The following is a 21,210-nucleotide window of genomic DNA, read 5'->3' on the forward strand; positions in this document are numbered from 1 at the left end:
TGTCAGCGACGCTGTTGGCAGTCAACAACTAACCAGTCTCAGCTTTTCCCCAGTTAAAATTTAAATGGCCTTCTGCCCAACGAAGAACTGACATTTTTAGTTTTATATTCCTTACAGAATATAAAAACCTTCACCAAAACTTAACCAGAAATTTAATCTTCTGCAACAAGAAAATTTTTCTGGAAAACGTGGGTTATGTCAGACAATTTTGGAAAACAATGTCTTTATCATAAACTACGTTGTTTTCCAAATCCCTTTAAAACCTACAATTTCACAAGAAAGAAACAACCTGCAAGCTAAACTAGAGAACAAAGCACAACAGAGTCTCTCTACAGAAACTTGAGAGAAATGAAAAGAAAAAAGCATAGAGGGGAAAAAAAAAAAAAAAGATCATCAAATAGTACAAGGGGAAAAAAGTGTCATTTCCTGGATAGGAAAAAAACATGTAACAGAGGTGCACTAAGCTGCATTTCAAATATATATTAGGTTGCTGACTGGACATACTCTACAACTACGTGTTACACAAACATTTTACTCCCTGCAGTTATGGAGCATGGATTTTGCGAGTGAGTGGATGGGTGTGTTAGAGGACTACATGCGCACCTCTACATTTTTCACCCAGATAGTAAATTTAGCTCGGGAGTTATGGCATGAAAGAAACTTTTCTGAGACACTCCATAAATATGTACTTCTGTAGCTAAAACATATATAACAGGATGTCCATACATACATATTATAAAAGCAGAAGTTTGCGATGATTTTAGTCAGACACATTGACCTCAAGCACATTTAGCAAAAATCTATCTAGCCACATACTACAGGGCAAGGTGGAAAGAACTAATCACTATCAGTCTGCTACTAAAAGAAAAAAGGAGAAGACAGTTCATATTCCAGAGAAAAGAGAAAGAAGGCCACACCAACAAACAGAAGTCTGTTTGGTAAAGAACAGCACCGACTGATGCGCAGCTTGCAAAGTCTGTGGCAACTTCTATTAATGAATAGCAGCAAACCTGAAATAATTCTGCAAACCCTGTCACAGAATCCCAGGTTGGAAGGGACCTCAGGGATCATCTAGTCCAACCTTTCTGGGAAGAGCACAGTCTAGACAAGATGGCCCAGCACCCTGTCCAGACGACTCTTGAAGGTGTCCAACGTGGCTGAGTCAACCACTTCCCTGGGGAGATTATTCCAATGGTGACTGTCCTCACTGTGAAAAATTTTCCTCTCGTGTCCAACCGGAATCCCCCCAAGAGCAACTTGTGTCCATTCCCCCTTGTCCTCTCCATGGGACTCCGTGTAAAAAGGGAGTCTCCATCTTCTTCGTAGCTGCCCCTTAAGTACTGGTACATGGTGATGAGATCCCCTCTGAGCCTCCTTTCTTCAAGGGTGACAAGGCTGTCAATAGTAAAGTTGAAAGACTTGCCACTTCATCCCTTCCCCTCCAAACAGGCTTTTATGAAAATTGTACATGAGGTCTTATTAAATATAAAAATCAAGAAAGTTCTAGTTAATATTATCCTCAAATAAAGACTATAAATTAAAGAATATGCCACTGCAGAGGTAAGGTCATTTGAAATATCCAAACCCAGTCCTTTTGCAGTGCCACTCTGAGAAGCACTTTCAATTTTCCACGTACAGCCTCTTTACTTTCAGTGAATACAGCGTCCGCTTCTTCTGTTGTTGCTGATTAAATAAGTTTGGATAATGGAGTTCGTGGACAGCCCAGATTAGAATCATTATCTAATAATCAGAACTAGCCTTAACTGTATTATCTACAAGCTTAGAAATATTTTGGGTCTATCCATGAAAGAAAACTCAGTTTAAAATCTCCCAGCTGTTTCATTTGCATTAAATTACAGCAAATACTCATTAAAAAACAAACCCTACCATGACAAGACTAACATATTCTAAACATCAATCCATCTTAATGGTATTTCTTTTTGCCCTGTGAAACTGCCATACACGTATTGACTAAAATATGATACGCAATCAACTCTTCACGTAATACTGAAAATAACTTCCTAGTTGTGGAGTTGAAAACATTTTAAAAAATCACAAAGGAAAAAGGAATCGTAGATTCACTAATGTTCAAGAGGATGGAAAATTAAAATGCAGTGATTCTTTCTTTCATTCATCCAGTTTAGGCCCTGAAGTGAAGGGGTCTACTGTGCCTTACTCCAATACTCCAATGCCTGATATCTAACACTTCCAGAATGAAAGACAATACAAAAAATATTACCAAATTGCAATTTAAGCATATGCACTGTGTGGAAAATTACCTTCTCAACTGGAGTCATAGCTATTGGAGTTTATATAATATATGTGAAATGATTGCTCTAAATAGAAGGAGAGATCCGATTTTACAATATGTCTGTCTCGTTAAAGGCCAGCAGATTTAAACAGTAATTAGCTACTTAGTCACACGGTTAGTTCCTTGAACGAGACTGCATTTCATTAAATACCTACAGTGTAGATAGCCTCTGTTTGTGCTCATCCTTTCACTTCAGGTTCTCGTCATAGTTAATGCAGATGAAGCCACACGAGTCCTAAGGCATGATTCAGCTAATACTAAAGTAAACAGCTGAAGTCGAGCCATTGCATTACTATTGAAGTACCAGATTTTCCCCAACAAATAATAGGAAGAGTTCGGGATTAGCACCTCAACTGCAGTCATTTATATCACAGCTCTAAAAGAAGGTGACATGGATGCCACCCCAAGTCACTACAAATTCAGTGAAATCAAGAAGCCTCATTTTGCTGCATTTTTAACCTTATTTTGCTATGACGCTAAAAACCTCATTAGGAGACAAAAACCTGTATAGGACTAAAATAAGAAGCATTAATAAAACCTATAAGGGAATAAAAACTATTAATACTGATGAGATTAGAGATGTTGGAAGGAAAAACAAAAGCCAGGAGAGAGCCAGGTTATTTATATCATCTTCAGCCCTGCTTAAATTTTTGCTTTAGTCATCTACAAAATAATTTCTTGTGGATGCTTTATTTATCCGAGTAGACTGTATGGTCTTCCAAGAATAGAGCTTTCCATTGAAGCAAACAGAAAATATGGGTAGGTTGGGGCTGGGGGGGTGGGCGGGGAGGAAGAAAAGAAACAAACAAAAAACTGATAGCTTTCATCTACTCTATGCCACACAAAAATCCCAGAAGGTCTTTCTGATGAGAAACTTAAAAGCAATCATTTCATGATCACCACGTCTTGAAAGTACACATGGATTTCTGTACTTCCAGTCTAATCGAAAATAAAGCAGCAAACTGCATCTAGCGAGACCCAGTTATCTACACCTGAACTTGCTGTCAGATCGAACCATGTTCTAGCAATGCTTTACGTGGAACACGTGACCCTTAGGCAGTGATGCTCAATCACTTTATATCAAACTATAACAGGAAAACAGAAAAAATTGGAAACTACAAGCCCTTTGAAGGAGTAAGGGAAGTCTTCTGGCTTATTTCTAAACAAATGCTTACATGACTGTGTTAAAGAATACATTTGACACCATAATTAACAAAAAAAATATCCACAGGGGCTTTAAAAAAAAAGGAGACTGAAAGATGTTCTGGACACACAACAGAAAAAAAATCATACAAGGAAAAACATTTCAGAGGAACTTTCTGTACATAAGACACAATTATCAGCTGTGGTCCTAAATGTACTTTCATAACATAAAACCGTTTCCTTACATCACTTTGCAGAACTTACTGCACTGATAAAAAGTATTTAAAAAGCTTTTCTGCCGACTGCTGTACAACACGGCTAGGGCTTGCTTATCTCTGCAGAGCCAACCTATGCTGGACCTGCGGTATAGAACCTGCCACCCAGTAAGACCAAGGTTTTCTAGCTGCAACCCCTGTTGCAGACTTCATTTTGCATGACTCAATCTGAATTCAATTTTCATTTTTTGTAACTCAAATGACTATGTAATTCTAAATAATACCATAAATTTCTGAATAAATGAAATATGTGTTGGTCTTACAACTCCATTATGAAATATCCTTGGGATTGTTTTTTCTTGTACAAAAATTGCTACAACTGTTTCAAATTGGAGAAATACCACCTTTATGTATTTTGGTCTAATAACTGTAGTGTATATGAAAAAGCACTTCAGAGAAGACTTGGCAGGGATTATGCAGGGATACCCATCACATTTATTCTAAATCTATTATTTTTGTTTAAAAAAACATTACTAATAATTATCAAAATGATCTCTATTTTAACTTCTTAAGTCATGAAAATGAGGTTTAAGACTAAAACCTATAACATTATTTACTGTGGCCTAGCTTTGGTCTTACTACTGCTTAAAGCACAACTCAGTTTCTAATTGGGAGGTAACCAAACACAGTGACATGGTGCAGAAAAGCTGTACCTGTGTGGTGTCAAAAAAACTATGTAGGGATATTTATTTTGATTCTGCAACGGCCTTTTGTACCTCTTCTAAATTACAAGTCATGCACGGGCTTCTGGAGTAATATTTTCTACCTGGAAAAATACTTAAATGGTCAAAATCAAATATAAAGCTACTTACCATGGGCTGCTTTCCCTATTGCATATGCTAGTTGTTAGAGGGTGAGGTGGGGGTGTGTGTGTGTATATATGTATGTGTATATATATTTTAAATGAAGTTTTCTTCCTTTGTCATCATGGCCTCTTCCTAGATAACTCTAAAGTCCCCGAACTATACTTATAATAGCAATCTGTTTCCTGTGAGAATGATTGTGTAGTTCCAAACTGAAGTAGAGGATCCTGTAGGGAAATGGGAGGTCTGGGACAGACCAAGCACTTACACAAATTACGCAATAACAGCAGAAGATACCTGCATCGATTTTCTGGCCTCTCATGTACAAGTTTTTCTAGAGAGATCTGAAAAGGACATTACCTTGATTTCCTGAGGCAAGGTCAGCCAGCGTAAGCCTGGGAGACTGTCTAAGAATAAGGCACTGCAGGTATCATAGTGCTGAGCACTGGGGCTGGCATTTGACTTGAGTCTTGCGGGCTGAAGCGCGCGCTGGAAGAACAGGTTGAAAAAATGATCCAGGCGAGAAACATTTTCCACCTGGCAAAAAGCACTGAACAAACATGAACTCCAAGTTAGAATAACATCGAGAAACCCGTAGCTTGTTTATATAACCCGCTGTGCTACAGAATTCTCTTTACAGCATGATACTACATTTGGATATTTTTTTTTTAACATTCATTTTAAACATGAAAAACCCTCTAGGCTAATATACAGGCAATACCTGCTAACAAAGAAAAAACTGAAGCAGTGTAGTATTATAGTAGATGTCTTAGAACAACTTAAGATGAGACAATGATCAGCTTCATCCTTTTGGAAATTAAGATTCTTCATTTTCTTTCTTTGTGGCTTACACACTTTAACCTTAAATTAAATGCAAGCATATGAATAGCCTACCTTGGCAATTTGATTTAGGTTACAGTCAGACTGAAAATTCTCTGGGTGATTTCCAAATGCAGAGAGAGACAGTAATTCTGCCAAATAAATTTGAGAAGTCTGAAGTGTTTACTTCATTAAAAATGTAACACTGACTCATATGTATGTTTTACAGGCAGCGCTTTAGTACAAAGGATAACATTTGCAGAGTGCTCTTGACAGCCACAGTGACTTAGATTAGGTGAATGATTTAACCTAATCAAGGACAAAACTTTCTGAAGTAACAGACTGTTTAAAGAGAGTCTTACTAGTGTTATGACTGAAACAAAAAGGCAAGAGAAACAGAATTCTGGTTTTTGTACAAATGTAGAGGAACACGCAAAGAAATTCCATGCAAACATTAAAATTAATGCTCCTAGCTGTCTTTTTCAGTGAGCATCAATGGAAAAATCAGTGACTGAAAAGAAAATACTTCTGAAAGAACTCACCTGTCTAAAGAACTGTACATAAATTTCAAGGTCCTGACAACATCTTCAAGCATGTTCCTCAGCTGAGAAAGTGGCACGCTAAAAAATAAAAATTCCAACGTACAGCTCTGTTTATAATATCTTTACCATGGATAAGCACAGGCTTCTTCTGAAGAGCTCTATTCTTAACTAGTGCTATAGTGCAAACAACAACAACAAATTCTTCATCAGACTGTACGAGAGATTTCCTTTGAGTGACTTGCCTATCATGACACAGACAGTAGTAAAGCTGGGAGGTGAGGAAGTCCTCCTAGGACACACAGATATGTAACATTACTGCTGCTATTTAGTAGTCTGTGATCAGGACTTGACTTTACCAAACACTGAGCATTCCTGTTTTCTAGCCTACACATATTTCTGAGATCTAACGAGACCTTATTCCCTTCAGAGGAACTGGAAAAGAAACTGTAACAATGGATATATGAAAGCTGCAAACAGAGTCACAGAAACTCGTTATAGTAAAAAGGGTACATTGTAAGCCCTCCTGTTCTTGCTTTTTTGATAGAAGTGTACAATTTGAGGACACATAAAACAAAATTAAAAGGAAAACAAAGCATTTTATTTGAAACTCACTTTTCTTCAGGAAGGCCAATTACAAGCAACTTGTCAGATTCTTTCCAGTAAACAACTTGAACCAGTTTTCCGCATAAGAAAAGGGAGGAACTAGAGAAATTAAACCGGAAGTACTTCAGTTCACACTATGAAGTTGTAAAAGACCACCATTATAAGCCAGAATGATTTATATGTATTTTATATGTGAAGTCTTATGTATAATTGCATGCATGCGACTGGGCTAAGTAATTATATTCATTATCACAGAACTCAAAGACTCTCTAATTTCTATTCCAAACAGAGCACACCAGTAGTAACAATATTTTCAGGATGAACCAACCGTTAGTGAAGCGCCACAGTCATCTTCTGAACGATTCAGATGCTCTTGAAAGGTCTCCCTGCCTAGCTTTAACACTATCAACTTAGGAAACGAATGCCATTTCAGATCATGGTGAGGTAACCGGAGGTACTAATGAAGGTTCTGAACAGAGCAGTCACTCACAAAATCATTTAAAAAGACCCCACACATGTTTTGAAAACGAGCCCAGCAGATATTTGAACGTATTACCTGAGAGAGAAACATAAGCTTGAACTCTCATGCTATCTCCTTGTACAAAAAATTGCTCTGTGAAGCTCAGCGATTGCAGAAAGACACAGAGAACTTTCACTTGCACCACAGAGTGGATTAAATCATGAAACAGAATTAGACCCACTGTTCTAATTAGCAGTAAACCATACATTATGCGGATCATCAGATTAAATGTACTGGTTGCCGCTAAGACCAAGGTCTGTAAATATCTCGAATGCTAAATTTATAGCAAACCTCTGCCTTTCTTACTATCATGTTAGAAATTTTAAATTACAAGATAACACTGCTGCGAAGTGAAACAAGGGTAACTTTAGCTTAAGCTTCAAAGACTGAAGAATTTAATTTTTAGGATACAGCTCCATGATTAATTTGCTTCACTGATTCACTCATACTGTAAAATTGATGGTACTGAACGAAACAAGTGTCATTTCATTAGTTAAGAAATACCTTAGTATTTCCGCAGGTGACCAGAAGATTTTTATCCTTTATGTAACCAAAAGTGCTTTCCAAACAGACCGAGTTATATATTTATAATAAAATTAACTACAAAGAAATAAACATCCCCATTCCAAAAGATACACAATACACGTGCAGACACAATCATCATAATTTACTCTTCTGACAGAAAAAGCTTCACAGGACAGCTGGGGATTATCTATTATATTTTTTTGAAGAGATGAGACAGTCCACAGAGACCAGCAGAAGTGCTTTTCTGTTTTTAGAATTCAAAAATGGGAAACTGAGAACCTGAACAGGAAAGGTGAATCTACGTTATCATGGATTTTCTACTGGGTTTCTGATGAGACAACAGGTGTAGAACATCAAACAACGGATTGATTTGTCTTTTGGACATGTTTGAAAATCTGGACATGTCAAAAAGTGCTTCTTTATGGGAGAATGTCCATTAATAATGGATAAGCATTTAAGAGGACTTAATAAACCTCAGTACCAAATTAATGAGGCATTGCATTAAAATACTGGTATATGCAAAAGATCAAAAGCCTGTGTTTGATACCTGCTGCTGAAGGAGTCAATCCACATCCCTACTGAGCACTAAATCAGTAAAATGACTTTTAGTAACTTAATAACTAGAAAGTTATAAGCATGGTTAAAGCACAGTGTTAAAACTTCTTATTCAAAATAGCTGGATTCCAACAAGTCTGAGAAAAAAAATCAGTTAAAAGAAACAAGTGTAAAGAAAAGCAAAATAACCAGTATTAATTTTCTAGTAAGCAGAAATATTCAAACACACTTAAAGTTTTCCCTTAAAAAAGTTCTTGATCAGTGGAAGACCCAACTTAAGTATATTAAACTGGCTTTTTGCCTTTTGAAGGAATCCCTTTATTATTGCCAACGCTGTTCACTACTGCAGTACTGCTTGCACTCTGTACTCTTGGGCCTGAAATCCCACCACCATTTGTTTTTTTTTATACCCATGCAGGTCTTGTGTCTGACACACCAGGCACTGATGTGCAGAAGAGAACCTTGCATGAGATCCCCAAGAGCTGTAAACTCATACACTGATTCTCAGTGGGAAGAAGTGTGAAACTGAAAAATGATACCTGCTATTTCATTCCTAATTATTCCATCAGAAAATCAGCTACCTTTAAATATCCAGTAATCTCTTGACATATCACCACCCCTATGCCACTACAAAAACTCAGGAGTCATTTCTATTAGACTTCTTACTAGAGTCCTGGTCTGTGGATACAAAAATCTTTCAGGTGCTGCAAGTTGAATGTGAAATAAAATGAATTTAGAAGTAGCAGGCACTCATGAATTTAACTGAATTACATTTTATCTTTTTTTCATTCTTTTACTATTTGATTGAAACTGGTATAGAATTTCCAGTCTGCCATAGTACAGTGCCCCAGAACCCCAGTTTAGATAAGGATGTTTTAAGAGATCTAAGAAGGGATCTAAAAACAATTTCACTCAACTAAAAATCTTAGTCGCTGCCACCCACGACAAAGAAACTCACCCAAACCAACGCACATCCAGGCTGAGCAGTCCAACTGCCGGCATGCCGTTCTAGTTAAAACATTACTGCCTAGCAGGTAGGCGCTCGTGTTTTGCTTAGAATTTGACACATGACCCAGGTGTGTTTTTCTGGACACATATGTATAAAATAATAAAAGTAGTACAAATACTTTTACCTGATAATCTGGGTACCAGTAACACTTTCCAGTATGTCAGATAGTGTGAGAAATATTCCTCTCACACTTTTCAGTTTTTGGGATGCTTCTGATACGGGGAACTGATAAAGAATTTCTTGCTGTGAAGAAAGTCAGCTGTTAGTTAAGCAAAGCAAAACCAAAAATAAAAATCACAAAAAAACCTCACAGAAAACAAAGTAACAATTTTTTTTTCCTGGCATCATATTTTTTTTTTTAAAAACATGAAAGCTTTAATCATATATTTTCACATGGCATCAAAACACGCAGTGGTCTGCACGGGCATACTGGAATGTCATAAAATGCGCATGAATGTTTCTGACAGTTTTACCTTTTCTATTTTATAGAAAAGTAGGACTTATTTAGAAGCATTATTATATGGAGAAACATAAAATGACAAACAGTATGGCCACTGCATTTTACAGCTTAAAGTACACTGTCAACAAATCTGATTCCAAACGAGAGCTAAGAGTTGTATGGTTCTTTCAATATCTAAATTGTCATTTAAATCATTATCAAACATACGGCTCTAAAACTGACAACTCTCTCTCTAGCCCTACATAATTGCTTTACATGTATAGCACAAAATACACCTGAGCTATATACTCAAGTAACATACACAATTAACAATTTTATCACCAAACCTCTGGCCAATTGTGTCAGCATACTCTTAAAGGAGTCATCTTGAAACTGAAGGTCAGTAGAGGTCAATATTTGTGACAACTATTTTGCTAACCATTTCTTTAAAACAAAATTTTTTACGTAAGCATTTTCAAAAATGTTATATTATTTCAGCAACTATAAAAATATAGTAATCAGCAAACATACAATTCCCCCACATTTATTGCTTTCTGCCAAATCTGATGGACCAGAAATAATGCATGTAATATTCAGCATATCCAGTGCAAAGAGTATAGTAAATTATCTGTCTACACAAAAGGAACACAGACATGATTAACCTTCCTATTAATGTCACTAAGCATACGCAGCCAGTGCCAATACCCGTTAGAAAATTTTTCTTCATCAATACTGAAAGAATGTAAAGTTTCATTACAGAAGAACCTGGCAAACTCTTCATTCTTATCCAGTTTAATTAGCTCTATTTTCAAATACTCATTAGTGACAAGGATTTTTTTCTTGAATCAATCCCTCAGCTGGAAAAAAACCCTGCCATTTTCTAATTACAGCACTACAAAGGGTTAGAAAGAGCCTTTTTTTCTCCTCACTGTGAACTGGGGCCTTCACAGAAAATTCATTTGAGAATTATCTGTACGTTTTCCCAGGGAAAGAAAAGACAACTGTAACAAAAGGTCACAGCCATATCACATAGATATATTAATGAGGTAGCAAGGTTCAGCACATACCACCACACAAGATCAGCTGTCTTCAAAGCAAGGTGAAAGTTCATAGACCAATGACAATGGAATTAATAAATGAGAAGTAGCTCATTTCTTAAAAAGCGTAAAGCCTCCCTCAACCCAAAAAACCCAAACCTGGACAGACTGGCTAAACGAATGGCTTATCAAACAGCTTCCCTTTTTTGTTTTTATTTTACAAATTTCTCACACTGAGCCTAACTAACATTAAAAACAAATAATTAGTGCGGTCTTGACAACATAAGAAACGGCTAACAGAAACTGTGCCAAAATGGTGCTGACCAGCTAAAAAACTATGATCTTCAGACACAGCGCACTGACAAGAGAGGCTTTTGGTTGCATCTCACATAAGATTAAAAAAAAAGAAACAGCAGATGAAAGACAACTACAAATTCTTAAAGACTAATTCAGAAATCATAAAATGTCTGTATAAAGTGTCTGTATGAACCAAGCTATCTTAACAGCTACTCAGTAATACCTACTTTGCAAGTCTGCTAAACACATGCTTCCAGTAACCCTGGCACGTACGAGGAATGTGAGCATTATTCCTTTTAAGGTATGGTATTGCCAAAATCAGTTCAAACACATGAAGATGATATAGTTGTATGCTGGTACAAATAACGTGTTATAATCATAACACCTACCTTGACCTAAAACATGAAAAAGACAGGACCAACCTTACTTGCTGAAACCACATCATAATAAAACCATTATCATATGCACACATCCTACATGATTTCTAATGCTACTTCCCTTTATAGTTGAATAGATAGAGCTTACAAGTCTTAGAGCTCATTAATTCTATTTTTGGGTGCCAAAAGCTCATAAGTGGAAGAATTAGCTACTCGTTCTAGTTGCCGGTGTCTACATGAATGTGACCTGCATACCATGCCTCCTTTGGGTATGGGCAAAGAAGCTTAGTAAAGGATCGTTATATTTTTATTGTGCAATATGGCACAGGTATAGAATAACTTCACTGCTAATTTGAAGTACTGTAAACCAGATCTGGAATAGGGCATCTACAGCATAAATGTCACTCACTGTTCCCCAAATGAAATTAAAGACAAACGCCTTGAAGAAAGCAGTATTCTTTTGTTAGGAAATGTTATAAAGAGCTCGATTACACCAGCAAAGCATCTCTCAACATTAGAGACTATTTGGAGCTGCATAACTGCCAAGACTTCTCAGGGAACAGTTCTTCCCTGGTATGAAGGGAGAACAAACGCGTTACAGTCCCCCTTTTACCTCTGCTCAACATTCAGGATTAATCCTGTTTCTTGGGAGAGCGTAAAGAAATAATGGGGCAAGAAAGCAGTACTCCATTTGCTCTGAAGTGCAGGAATTGCAATTAGGCATTTGTGTATTTATTCACCTACCAACAGAGGAGCCAGGGCCCTGAATTTTTTATTAGTTTTTTAAATATTTCATACAGATTCTGTGACCAAGAAAACACTGGTCTTCAAATCTACAGCAACTGTCCGTAGCTGGTCTATCCACATAACATAGCAGTCTTGGACTATGAACTTAGAATTGAAGGAAAAAAAGATCTATTTGCAGGATGTAAGTGAACTTTGATAAAGCATCTGAAGTTTAATTCACAGGTAAATGAGCTCTTTGCTCGTAGGGGAATACCAAAGCAGAAAAATGCTGCCATATCATAGATTTTAATCAAAGTAGTGCCCAGGGGATAAAAAGAGCACAGAATGATCTTGTCTAGTTGCAATGCTATACATATTTGGGAAAAAAAAAAAAAAGAAGGTAATGATTATTAGACACTTGTATAAACTAATTTCTGCTGAAGGTACCTCCTATGAAAAACTGTAGTCTCTTAAACAGGATTGGAAAGATCTGCAAACCAAAGCTCACAGTGTTAGTATCTTGCTGTAAGACGCAGTGAAGCATACATTACCTTAAAAATATTATGTTAAAAGCATGATTTAGATAGCAAAGTCAAGTAGTCCAGAGTTATGAATTAATGGATTTATGGTTGAGTAATAAGCCTTAATTATACATGCTCATCTGTCCACCTTGTGCTCTGCACATGACAGGCATCTTTCAGGAAAAATGTAACTTAAGAAAAACTTACGACAATAGGATGCTGCGTACATACAAAAGGGCTGAATTAACGTTGCACAAAACCATAAATCTATCATTTCCTAACCTTCAACCACTTGACTCTGCAAACTTCACATTTTTTACATGATAGTACAATATCATGTAAGTTTCTAGGGTTCTCCTCCCCAGCCCAGTCTCTAGAAAATAAATCAAACTCCATTACATGTAGGTGTAACACTTTTTCTCTATTACACCTCACCAGAGCGATACAGACTTCTATCAGTTGAAAAACGGTATCAAAAAAATAAAGACATCTCAGAGATGGGATGGAGCACTGACTGGACCTAAGGATTAATTCCAGAGGAGAGAAAGTAAAATGCCTTTCTCCTGCTCCCCACTCCACCACTGTCCCACCATCCCCGTCCCTGGGGATGCTTCCGCTGATGTTGCACTTCATGTGATGTCTCCACATCACAGATAGCATAAGATCACTGGGTCAGTACGCTAAATCTAAGGAGAATTTACAGATGGGGAGATGAGCCTTTTTCCAAATAGCTGTTCCTAAAAAGTCGACTTTGTCCATTTGTCATTTTCTGATTGGGCCAAACTGAGCCCTCCACGCTGTTCTGCGTCCCCGTGTTTTGGGGGCAGTATTTGTAGCTATGGCTACATCGTGAACAACATCTACAGAACCATAGAAGGGGTTGTATGTACACTGGTAAAATTTTTCTAAAGAACACAAAGAGGAAAGAGATGTGAAAGGAAGCTTTACAGGACAAAGGAAATCTACTTCAGTAGCTCAAAAATGTTGCCCAAGCAAGAATCAACAGTTGACTGCTAACAGCAGACATGCAAGAGTCCGCTAAGAAAAGGCACATTAGCATTTCAGAACAGGAGGAGCTAGACAGATTATGTATGTGGACTGCCAACAGCTCCTGCTGGGGAACACTTTTTTTGACGAGGCAGATTTCATAGTTCAAGTTTGAGGGCCGTATTGAAAACATCACAGCGAGCATCTGAGAGACAATAACAAACTTCCAAATTTATCTCTGCTTTGTCTGTTAACACCTCTAGCCTGCTCTTTACGTAAAGACATTCAGCAGCGCTGAAGGGATTTCAAGTCCAATTAGAGTTTGTCAGCAATGCTGCAAATATTTTTTCCCCTGGAACTTCAGGCCTTATTGTTGTCAAAATGGACATTTTACAGACTATTCGCTACTTAAAATGATTTTATTTTTCTTTAAACATCAAATGGCACAGCAGTTGCTGTTGTCAGTTGTTACCTTTCATCTTCAGTTTTATTTAGCTGATCACATACCTCATCCTTAGATGTTTCAGAGTCCAGTTTCAGTGTGAGGAACATAACAATATGAGGCACCTCTTGTATAGCCTGTTGAAGGTCCGTGCTATCTTCTCCCCACAAGAGCCGAACCAGATTGTTCATACTTGACTGTGCCCGTTTATACCTTTGCTGAGAAGTTCCTTCGGGCTCAAATATTGATGTCTCAAATGTAAGTTTAACCTAATAAGATAATTAATTATTGTGAAAATGAGGCTGTACTTACAATAACATTCTAATATCAGGTGAAATAAATGCAGTTTGAGTCCTTTAAGAGGTTACGTTTTCTTAGCTTTACTGACAAAGACATAATCATTCAAAAAATTGCTGCTGTTTCAAGAAAACCAATTATATATTCAGCATTACAGAACCATCTATTAAGGACAAAGCCAGCTATTACATGCTCTATGAACCATGTGAGTAAGCATGTGGTTTGGTGTGTTTTCATACTTAATTCTTATGGTTTTGAGAATGGAAAAATATACTTACTGCTCTGGACTTGTTTGAACACAAAACCTATTACCATGCTTTGGAAGCACACAAAATATTTGACTTCTTCCAAAATGTCAGCACTTCCATAAGTACAGAACCTTAAGGCTCTTTCATGAGTGTTTCTTTGCTTTTTGGAGCATGCTGACAGGTACGTTTGCACAGGAAAATCAGTTTACATTAGACACCAAAAGTCTTAGTTTGTAACACTCAGTAACAATTCCTTCAATATGCCAACATTTTCACGACGTTAACTTTTTTCTTAAACTGTATAGTCAGCAAGTAAGAGTTTTGTTGCCATATTTAACAATTGTACACAAATAGCAAGAAGCATAAAAATTGTTTACATCACTTGCTGCGTTATGTCTCCAGAAGGAAAAAAAAAAATCAAAGCACTAACAGAGCATTCTCTTAAAAAGTATCTTAAAGTTTAGATGATTAATCTTACTTTGTCAAAACGTTACATGAAGTTTACTGTTCTTTATTTCCCAAATAAAGTAAAAACCAGGAATTTTAGAATAAACACATATTTCCTGGCTTACAAGCAACATAAAATCCAAACTTGGTTTGGAAACATGTTTCACAATTTGCTTTACAGACCTCCTTTTTATGAGTACTGCCTTACAAAAATTATTTCAGTTGTTCTAGTTATCATGAAATGAAAGGGTAATATTTTTTTTTTGCGAATGAACACTTCATCCTAAGTATGAAAGAAGGATATGTGAGAGATACCTAGCTCTTGACTGAGCACAAAATTGTAATTTCCAAGGAGAATAAATTGGTATATTTTCTTGGATGATCCGTTAGTTTTCATCATTGTTCGAAGTGACTGAAAATATATCTGTTTGGACTAGGTAGGCACACTCTCAGTTCGCTCTCATATGTTTTTACTCAAGATTGTTTGTCTGCCTTAAAGCATCCTTAACGTGCCTATTGATGGGGAAGTTCTAAATGTAATACATCACACCAAACCCTGCTACTCTTTCAAGTCTGTGACAGTTTAGCCTAATAACTGATGCAACAAAAACAGGTTTGTATTTTTGAAAATTTGAAAAGCCCAAGCAGAGGTAATTTATTACATTTAAATATAGATAATTTATATTTTCATAATTGTGTATGTGTATACACATACTTAAAGACTGCCAGCAAGAAATAATGATGCTTTAAAACACCCACTGCCTGTCAAAGCAGATCAGAGAGAAGTGCCATCATCAGCTTTTCCAGCTGTAACATTTATGTCACTGGCTGCCTTCCTCCCATTCCACTCTACTCCCTCCCGACACTTCTCATTAATCTTTTCCTCTCCTCTTTTGGCTGCTCTCAGCTTTTTTCTCTTTTTTCCTTCCCATTCTCTGGAACAGCAGTGCATTCAATCCTGCTCTACTGCCATGTGCTACCACTTTCTTTTCTGACAGTAACTCATCACTCACTCTCTCCTCATCATTTCAGTTTCAGTTCACTACATTGCACATTAACAGGACTTGAGGAGCAGAAACATCCAGCTAAGAAGCAGTGGCTTCTTAAGACCCAGTAACTTGATCATTCACAGTTTTATAGATGTACGTTTTCTTCTCTGGCATTCTGTGACTCGGTTCTCTTTCTTTGTCACGCCATCTGCATGCATTTCAGAGGATTTTCCTCATACCCTGTTTAACTTCTTGCAGATTTCCTCAAGGCTCAATCAATAGTTGTTTCTCTTAACTTCTACTACATCTTGTCTCTGGACACTTATTCATGACACTTAGGATACAGTCTCTACACTAATGATGCACAGATGTAATTCTCACTGCAGTCGATCTTTTACTCTCTCAATTTAAAAAAAAAAAACAACAAACAAAAACTTCAGTCTGTCTTGTCTTAAGAGACACAACCATGTGGCCCTCCAACAAGAGCTCAAAACAAACTGGGCCAAATAAACTTTAACTCTGCCTTGTCCTGTAGGCATCCATGCTGCCTCCCACAGCACTGCGGGCAATACCACACCGCTCAGATGTGAAGTCACTGTATTTTCATAGAATCGTTAAGGTTGGAAAAGACCCTTAAGATCATCGAGTCCAACCACTAACCTATCACTGCCAAGTCCACCACTAAACCATAGCCTCAAGCACCACATCTACCCTTCTTCTAAATACCTCCAGGGATGGAGACTCCACCACCTCCCTGGGCAGCCTGTTCCAATGCCTGACAACCCTTTCGGTGAAGAAGTTTTTCCTAATATCCAACCTAAACTTCCCCTGGTTGAGACAGTCAAGTTGTAGAGAGAGCACTACAAGTTCCTTTCCAAATTTTCTTGATTGTAACAGTTTAAGACATGACATTTTCTGTTCCTCTCTACTTTTGTCCAAGTTCTAATCTATTTCCTGCCCTTAGAAAATAAAAAAATTACTGTGAAAAGACCATCCAGGCTGGAAAATGCTGTAATATAAAATACCAAGAGACTACATTTCTACATAACCTAAAAACCTATTTTTTTTTATGGAGGAGAGATGAATCTTCTCCATGAGCAGTGCACAGGATCTGATTAAATATGACTACTGAAGTACTCTTTTTAAATACTGACTATGAAATCTTCTGCAACTTTGACTCCATTTCTCCTAAAGAAAATCAGTTCAACGCACAGCACAAAACAGAAAAGGAAATTAAATGAAGAATGGGAAAAGCACAGAAAATACTAGTATTCCAGTCTACAAATAGATAGCATGCACATGTTCTCAAAAAGAATTTAATGAAACTGCAAGAAGGCCCTGATGAAGGTGACACTAACAGCAAGCTACGAGGTACACTGATGGGGATTTTTCTGCTTTCTGACAAAAGAGGAACATGCCAGAGCTCTCCAAAGTCATGGAATGATATGGAGAATAAGACATGAACAGTTAACCACTCCTCATAACAGAGTTTCCTGGTGTCAGCTGGGATTGAGTTAATTTTCTTCATAGTAGCTGGTACAGTGCTGTGCTCTGGAGTTAGTATGAGAGCAATGTTGATAACACACTGATGTTTTAGTTGTTGCTAAGCAGTTAAGGACTTCAGCTTCTCATACTGGCCTGCCAACGAGCAGGCTGAGGGTGCACTAGAAGCTGAGAGGGGGCACAGCCGGGACAGCTGACCCCAACTGGCCAGAGGGATATTCCACATGACATGACGTTGTGCTCAGTGTATTAACTAGGGGAGAGCTGGCTGGGGGCTGCTGCTCAGGAACTGACTGGGCACCAGTCACCGGGTGGTGAGCAACTACATTGTGCATCACTTGTTTTGTATAGTCTTTTATAATTATTATTACTATTTTATTTCAATTATTACACTGTTCTTATCTCAACCCATGTGTTTTCTCACTTTTTCTCTTCCAGTTCTCTCCCCCATCCCACCCAAGGTGGGGGTGAGCAAGCAGCTGTGCGGGGCTTAGTTGTCAGCTAGGGCTAAACCACGACACACAGGAACCTGGGGGTACGAAATGCACTTAATTAGATGGCAGTATGAAAACAACAAAAATGAATGTAGCACAAACCAGTTATGTAAATCACTGCTGCAGGATGCTGTGGAGGTCAAAGGAATTCTAAGAACTAGATTAAAAAAGGAGAAGGTACAAACCTGTAAGTGATCCGACAAGTCCCTAACTATTGACTGCTGAAAGCTGGAAAAGCATGATGGAAATGTCACTGTATTTAATTTATTCCTTAATGCTTTTTACTTAAACATTTGTCAGTGTAAGAAACAGCAAATGTAGCTGCTACACTGTTGGTCTGACCCAGAAAGGCATGCTTTCTGTTTATCTGCAAGAAAGCTGTATGCCTTAGGACATGGATTTTATTATAGACAGAGCTGGTGGCATTGCCTGCCTTTTAAGATTCGCTGCCATTTCCTGTTGTCTCTGTTTTCCATGTGCTTATGGTTTGCACAACTGTAACTCCAAATTTCAGGCTGAAATTTCTGATTCTGAAAGTCTGCCTCAGGCTGAATATTTTTAGAAAGTTTTGGGTGAAATGGTTCTGCAACTTCCAAGTATCAGGGTAAGGAAAAGTATATTCTTTTAGCATATCCTCCTCTTCCTATTCTGTGTTCTCTGTCTTGTGGTGATAGAAAACAGCAGCTATTTTGATTACAGAAATGTAGAATTGTATAGACTGTGGAATACAACTTTATCATACTTTCTCAAGCATTGATTGAGGGGTATGCTTTGTCCTGTCACATTCAGTAGCTGCTACAGAACTACATGAAGTGTCCAATGCTTTAATCAGAATTGGGACTTGATCTTATTAGGTGATATGCAAGCACCTGAACACAAACGGTTCTGCCACTAAAACACAAAAAACTAAAATAGAAAATGAAAAAAAGACTGATGTAGCACTTGGACTTCTATTGCTCAGTAAATACACTAAACTAGACCTTACTGCCTAGAAGCTAGTTTGCCTCAACTGAGGTAAGCAAAACAAAATTTGGGAAATACAATAATGAGAGATGTTACGTGACATGCTGCAACTGAGAGAATCTAGGTAATTAGTTTTTTAAATGACTTCCAGTAATTTTAACACTGAACTCAGAGGAGCAGTGACTTTGCTTATGCAAATAACTTATAACTATGATAAAATGGCTTTTAAACTGCATTGTTTTTGATATTTTGCAACGTATGATGAATGAGAATACATTAACAATTTTGCTTGTGTAACAGCTGTCTTTGTTACTAAATGTCGAAAACAACAACCCTCTGTGTTTCTTCAGCAGCATGAACACAGTGTTCTACGCTGCAAAAGACCCCAAAACTCTGAATTTAAATTCTCCACTGGTCTGTTTCAGCAATCACTCTTCTGGCTTGACTCAAACTGCACAGTAAAAAGCGAGTAATTGCACTTTAATAAAAGGTTTTGGAAAGCCAACATGACAAACAGTTATACATTTCAAGTAATCGCTGTCTACTTGACAGATTTACTGACAATGTAAACATTAATGTTGCATTAAAAGGAACTCCTATATAAAGGGTTGCATTGCATTTTAGCAACAAGTAATACATATACTCTAATCTAGCACGGATACAATTAAATAAACTATATAATCTCTGCTTTTTTAATCTTCTGTATTTAATAACAGTTACAGCAACTCCGTATTTGGTCAAAGACAGGCAAGACATGGCTTTTCTACCATGGAGCTCTGCCAATACCTGACCACAACTCTGGTAGCTTAGGCAAGCTTCATACTGTCAGATATCTTGGAAAGCTTCCTAAGCAGACATACTAGCAGTCAATCTTCCTGCCGTTGCAGATGTAGTTCTACAGGCACTTACCCTACGTAAGTTATCTACAGTAGCATGCTTAACAAAACCTAAAATTTCCACTTCCTTTTAACTCTGGACAGTAAAATATTTCTATTATTACCACCCCGTATGTTCTACTTGAAGAAAAACTACCAAGAGGTTACAGGAGAGACAACGCAATTTTAACCTGCTCCATCTCATATCCGTAAGCTGCAACTTTCACCTCGTCTTTCTGCCCATCAGGAAGTGCATTTAAGCAGGATAACTCAAAATACTTAATTTTACACTACTAACATCCTAGCTAATTAACACCCTCCTGCTTCAAATCTGAAATAGCCATCTAATTCTTTAGCAGTTATTTCATTCTCCATTATAGCTCCAACATTATTATTCAGCTAGAAGAGAAGATATATGCAGCAGGTTGGGGGGGGGAAGAAACATTATTAATCAGGTCATGTGTTTTTGTTTTCTATCTGTTTTTGTTACTGACTTCTACCAGTCTTCATCACTGTTCAGTTCTGAAATATCTTAAAAGTATTTAATCTAAAAGCATTTAAATACTCAAGAATTTATTCTTCTATTTAAACACAAAAGCAGTATTAATTTCTCCACTTAAATACTCTTAAATATCTCTAATAGCACTACTTGTTAATTCAGGTGTCTTTTTTATATTGATGAAGAGATAATTATTTTATTTAAAGTATTTCCACAGCAATTATTACTGTTTTAAGAACGGTAATTGACAAAAAAAGCCACCACTATTCTGCAGTTGACATATATTTTTAAGGTAGACATCAATATTTTGCTTCATAGATGCTATGGCCAGGTCGCACACCTATTACCCACCAGGAGCAACGCATCACAGCATTACGTACCTTGTCTTTCATTTGCTGAGATCAGAGTGTTCAAAATAACAACTCTCAGAGCAACCATACTTGCCATCTTTGGCAACTACAACTATTGCTGGTTAAAACTTTGTTCAGGTCTCAAAGCAGTTACTGTATTTGACAAGAAGTGATTAATTTTGATGCAAGTGATAATATAATAATGAAGTTGTTTTCTGAGTAGGAAAAGCAATAAAACTTGATTTGTCATATGTGTATGTACTAGTTCTCATAGAGAAACATGAATACTCAGAATTCTGCAAGCGCAGAATACCTTGATTCTCACACTTGGCAAAAAAAAAATAATCAGGTGTTATGGTTAGTCTAAACCTCCGAGTACGCTGCTACCTCCTGCACAATGTTGTACGCGCTTTCTGACTCTGGCTGATGACAAACAGAATATATGACAGCTCGACTGTGCATAATGTCCCTTAACGGGACATTGGCTTCAGTCACTTACTTGCACCTACCTATTTTCACAAAACTTACCAGAATTAAACTCTGAAATTCCTACTCTAAATTTGACTTAAGTTGACCAACGTGTTCAAAAAGTAGATGAGAAAGTTCTAAGAAAA

The 21,210-nt window shown here is 37.3% G+C and overlaps 1 protein-coding gene across 2 annotated transcripts in view; it reads right to left on the bottom strand.

Annotated features, from left to right (window-relative positions):
- INTU (inturned planar cell polarity protein) overlaps positions 1–21,210 on the bottom strand; it is a 57,573-nt gene that overhangs the window by 13,036 nt on the left and 23,327 nt on the right. For both annotated transcript variants that reach the window (XM_064450489.1, XM_064450488.1), the window contains exons 4-8: positions 13,997–14,200; positions 9,230–9,348; positions 6,506–6,595; positions 5,894–5,971; positions 4,893–5,082 (exon numbers count right to left, since the gene is read on the bottom strand). In XM_064450489.1, coding sequence (XP_064306559.1) covers positions 4,893–5,082; positions 5,894–5,971; positions 6,506–6,595; positions 9,230–9,348; positions 13,997–14,200 — 681 coding nt within the window. The remainder of the gene's footprint in view (positions 1–4,892; positions 5,083–5,893; positions 5,972–6,505; positions 6,596–9,229; positions 9,349–13,996; positions 14,201–21,210) is intronic.

This window comes from Phalacrocorax carbo, chromosome 4 (genome assembly GCF_963921805.1).
Source record: "Phalacrocorax carbo chromosome 4, bPhaCar2.1, whole genome shotgun sequence".
NCBI classification, from domain to species: Eukaryota; Metazoa; Chordata; class Aves; order Suliformes; family Phalacrocoracidae; genus Phalacrocorax; species Phalacrocorax carbo.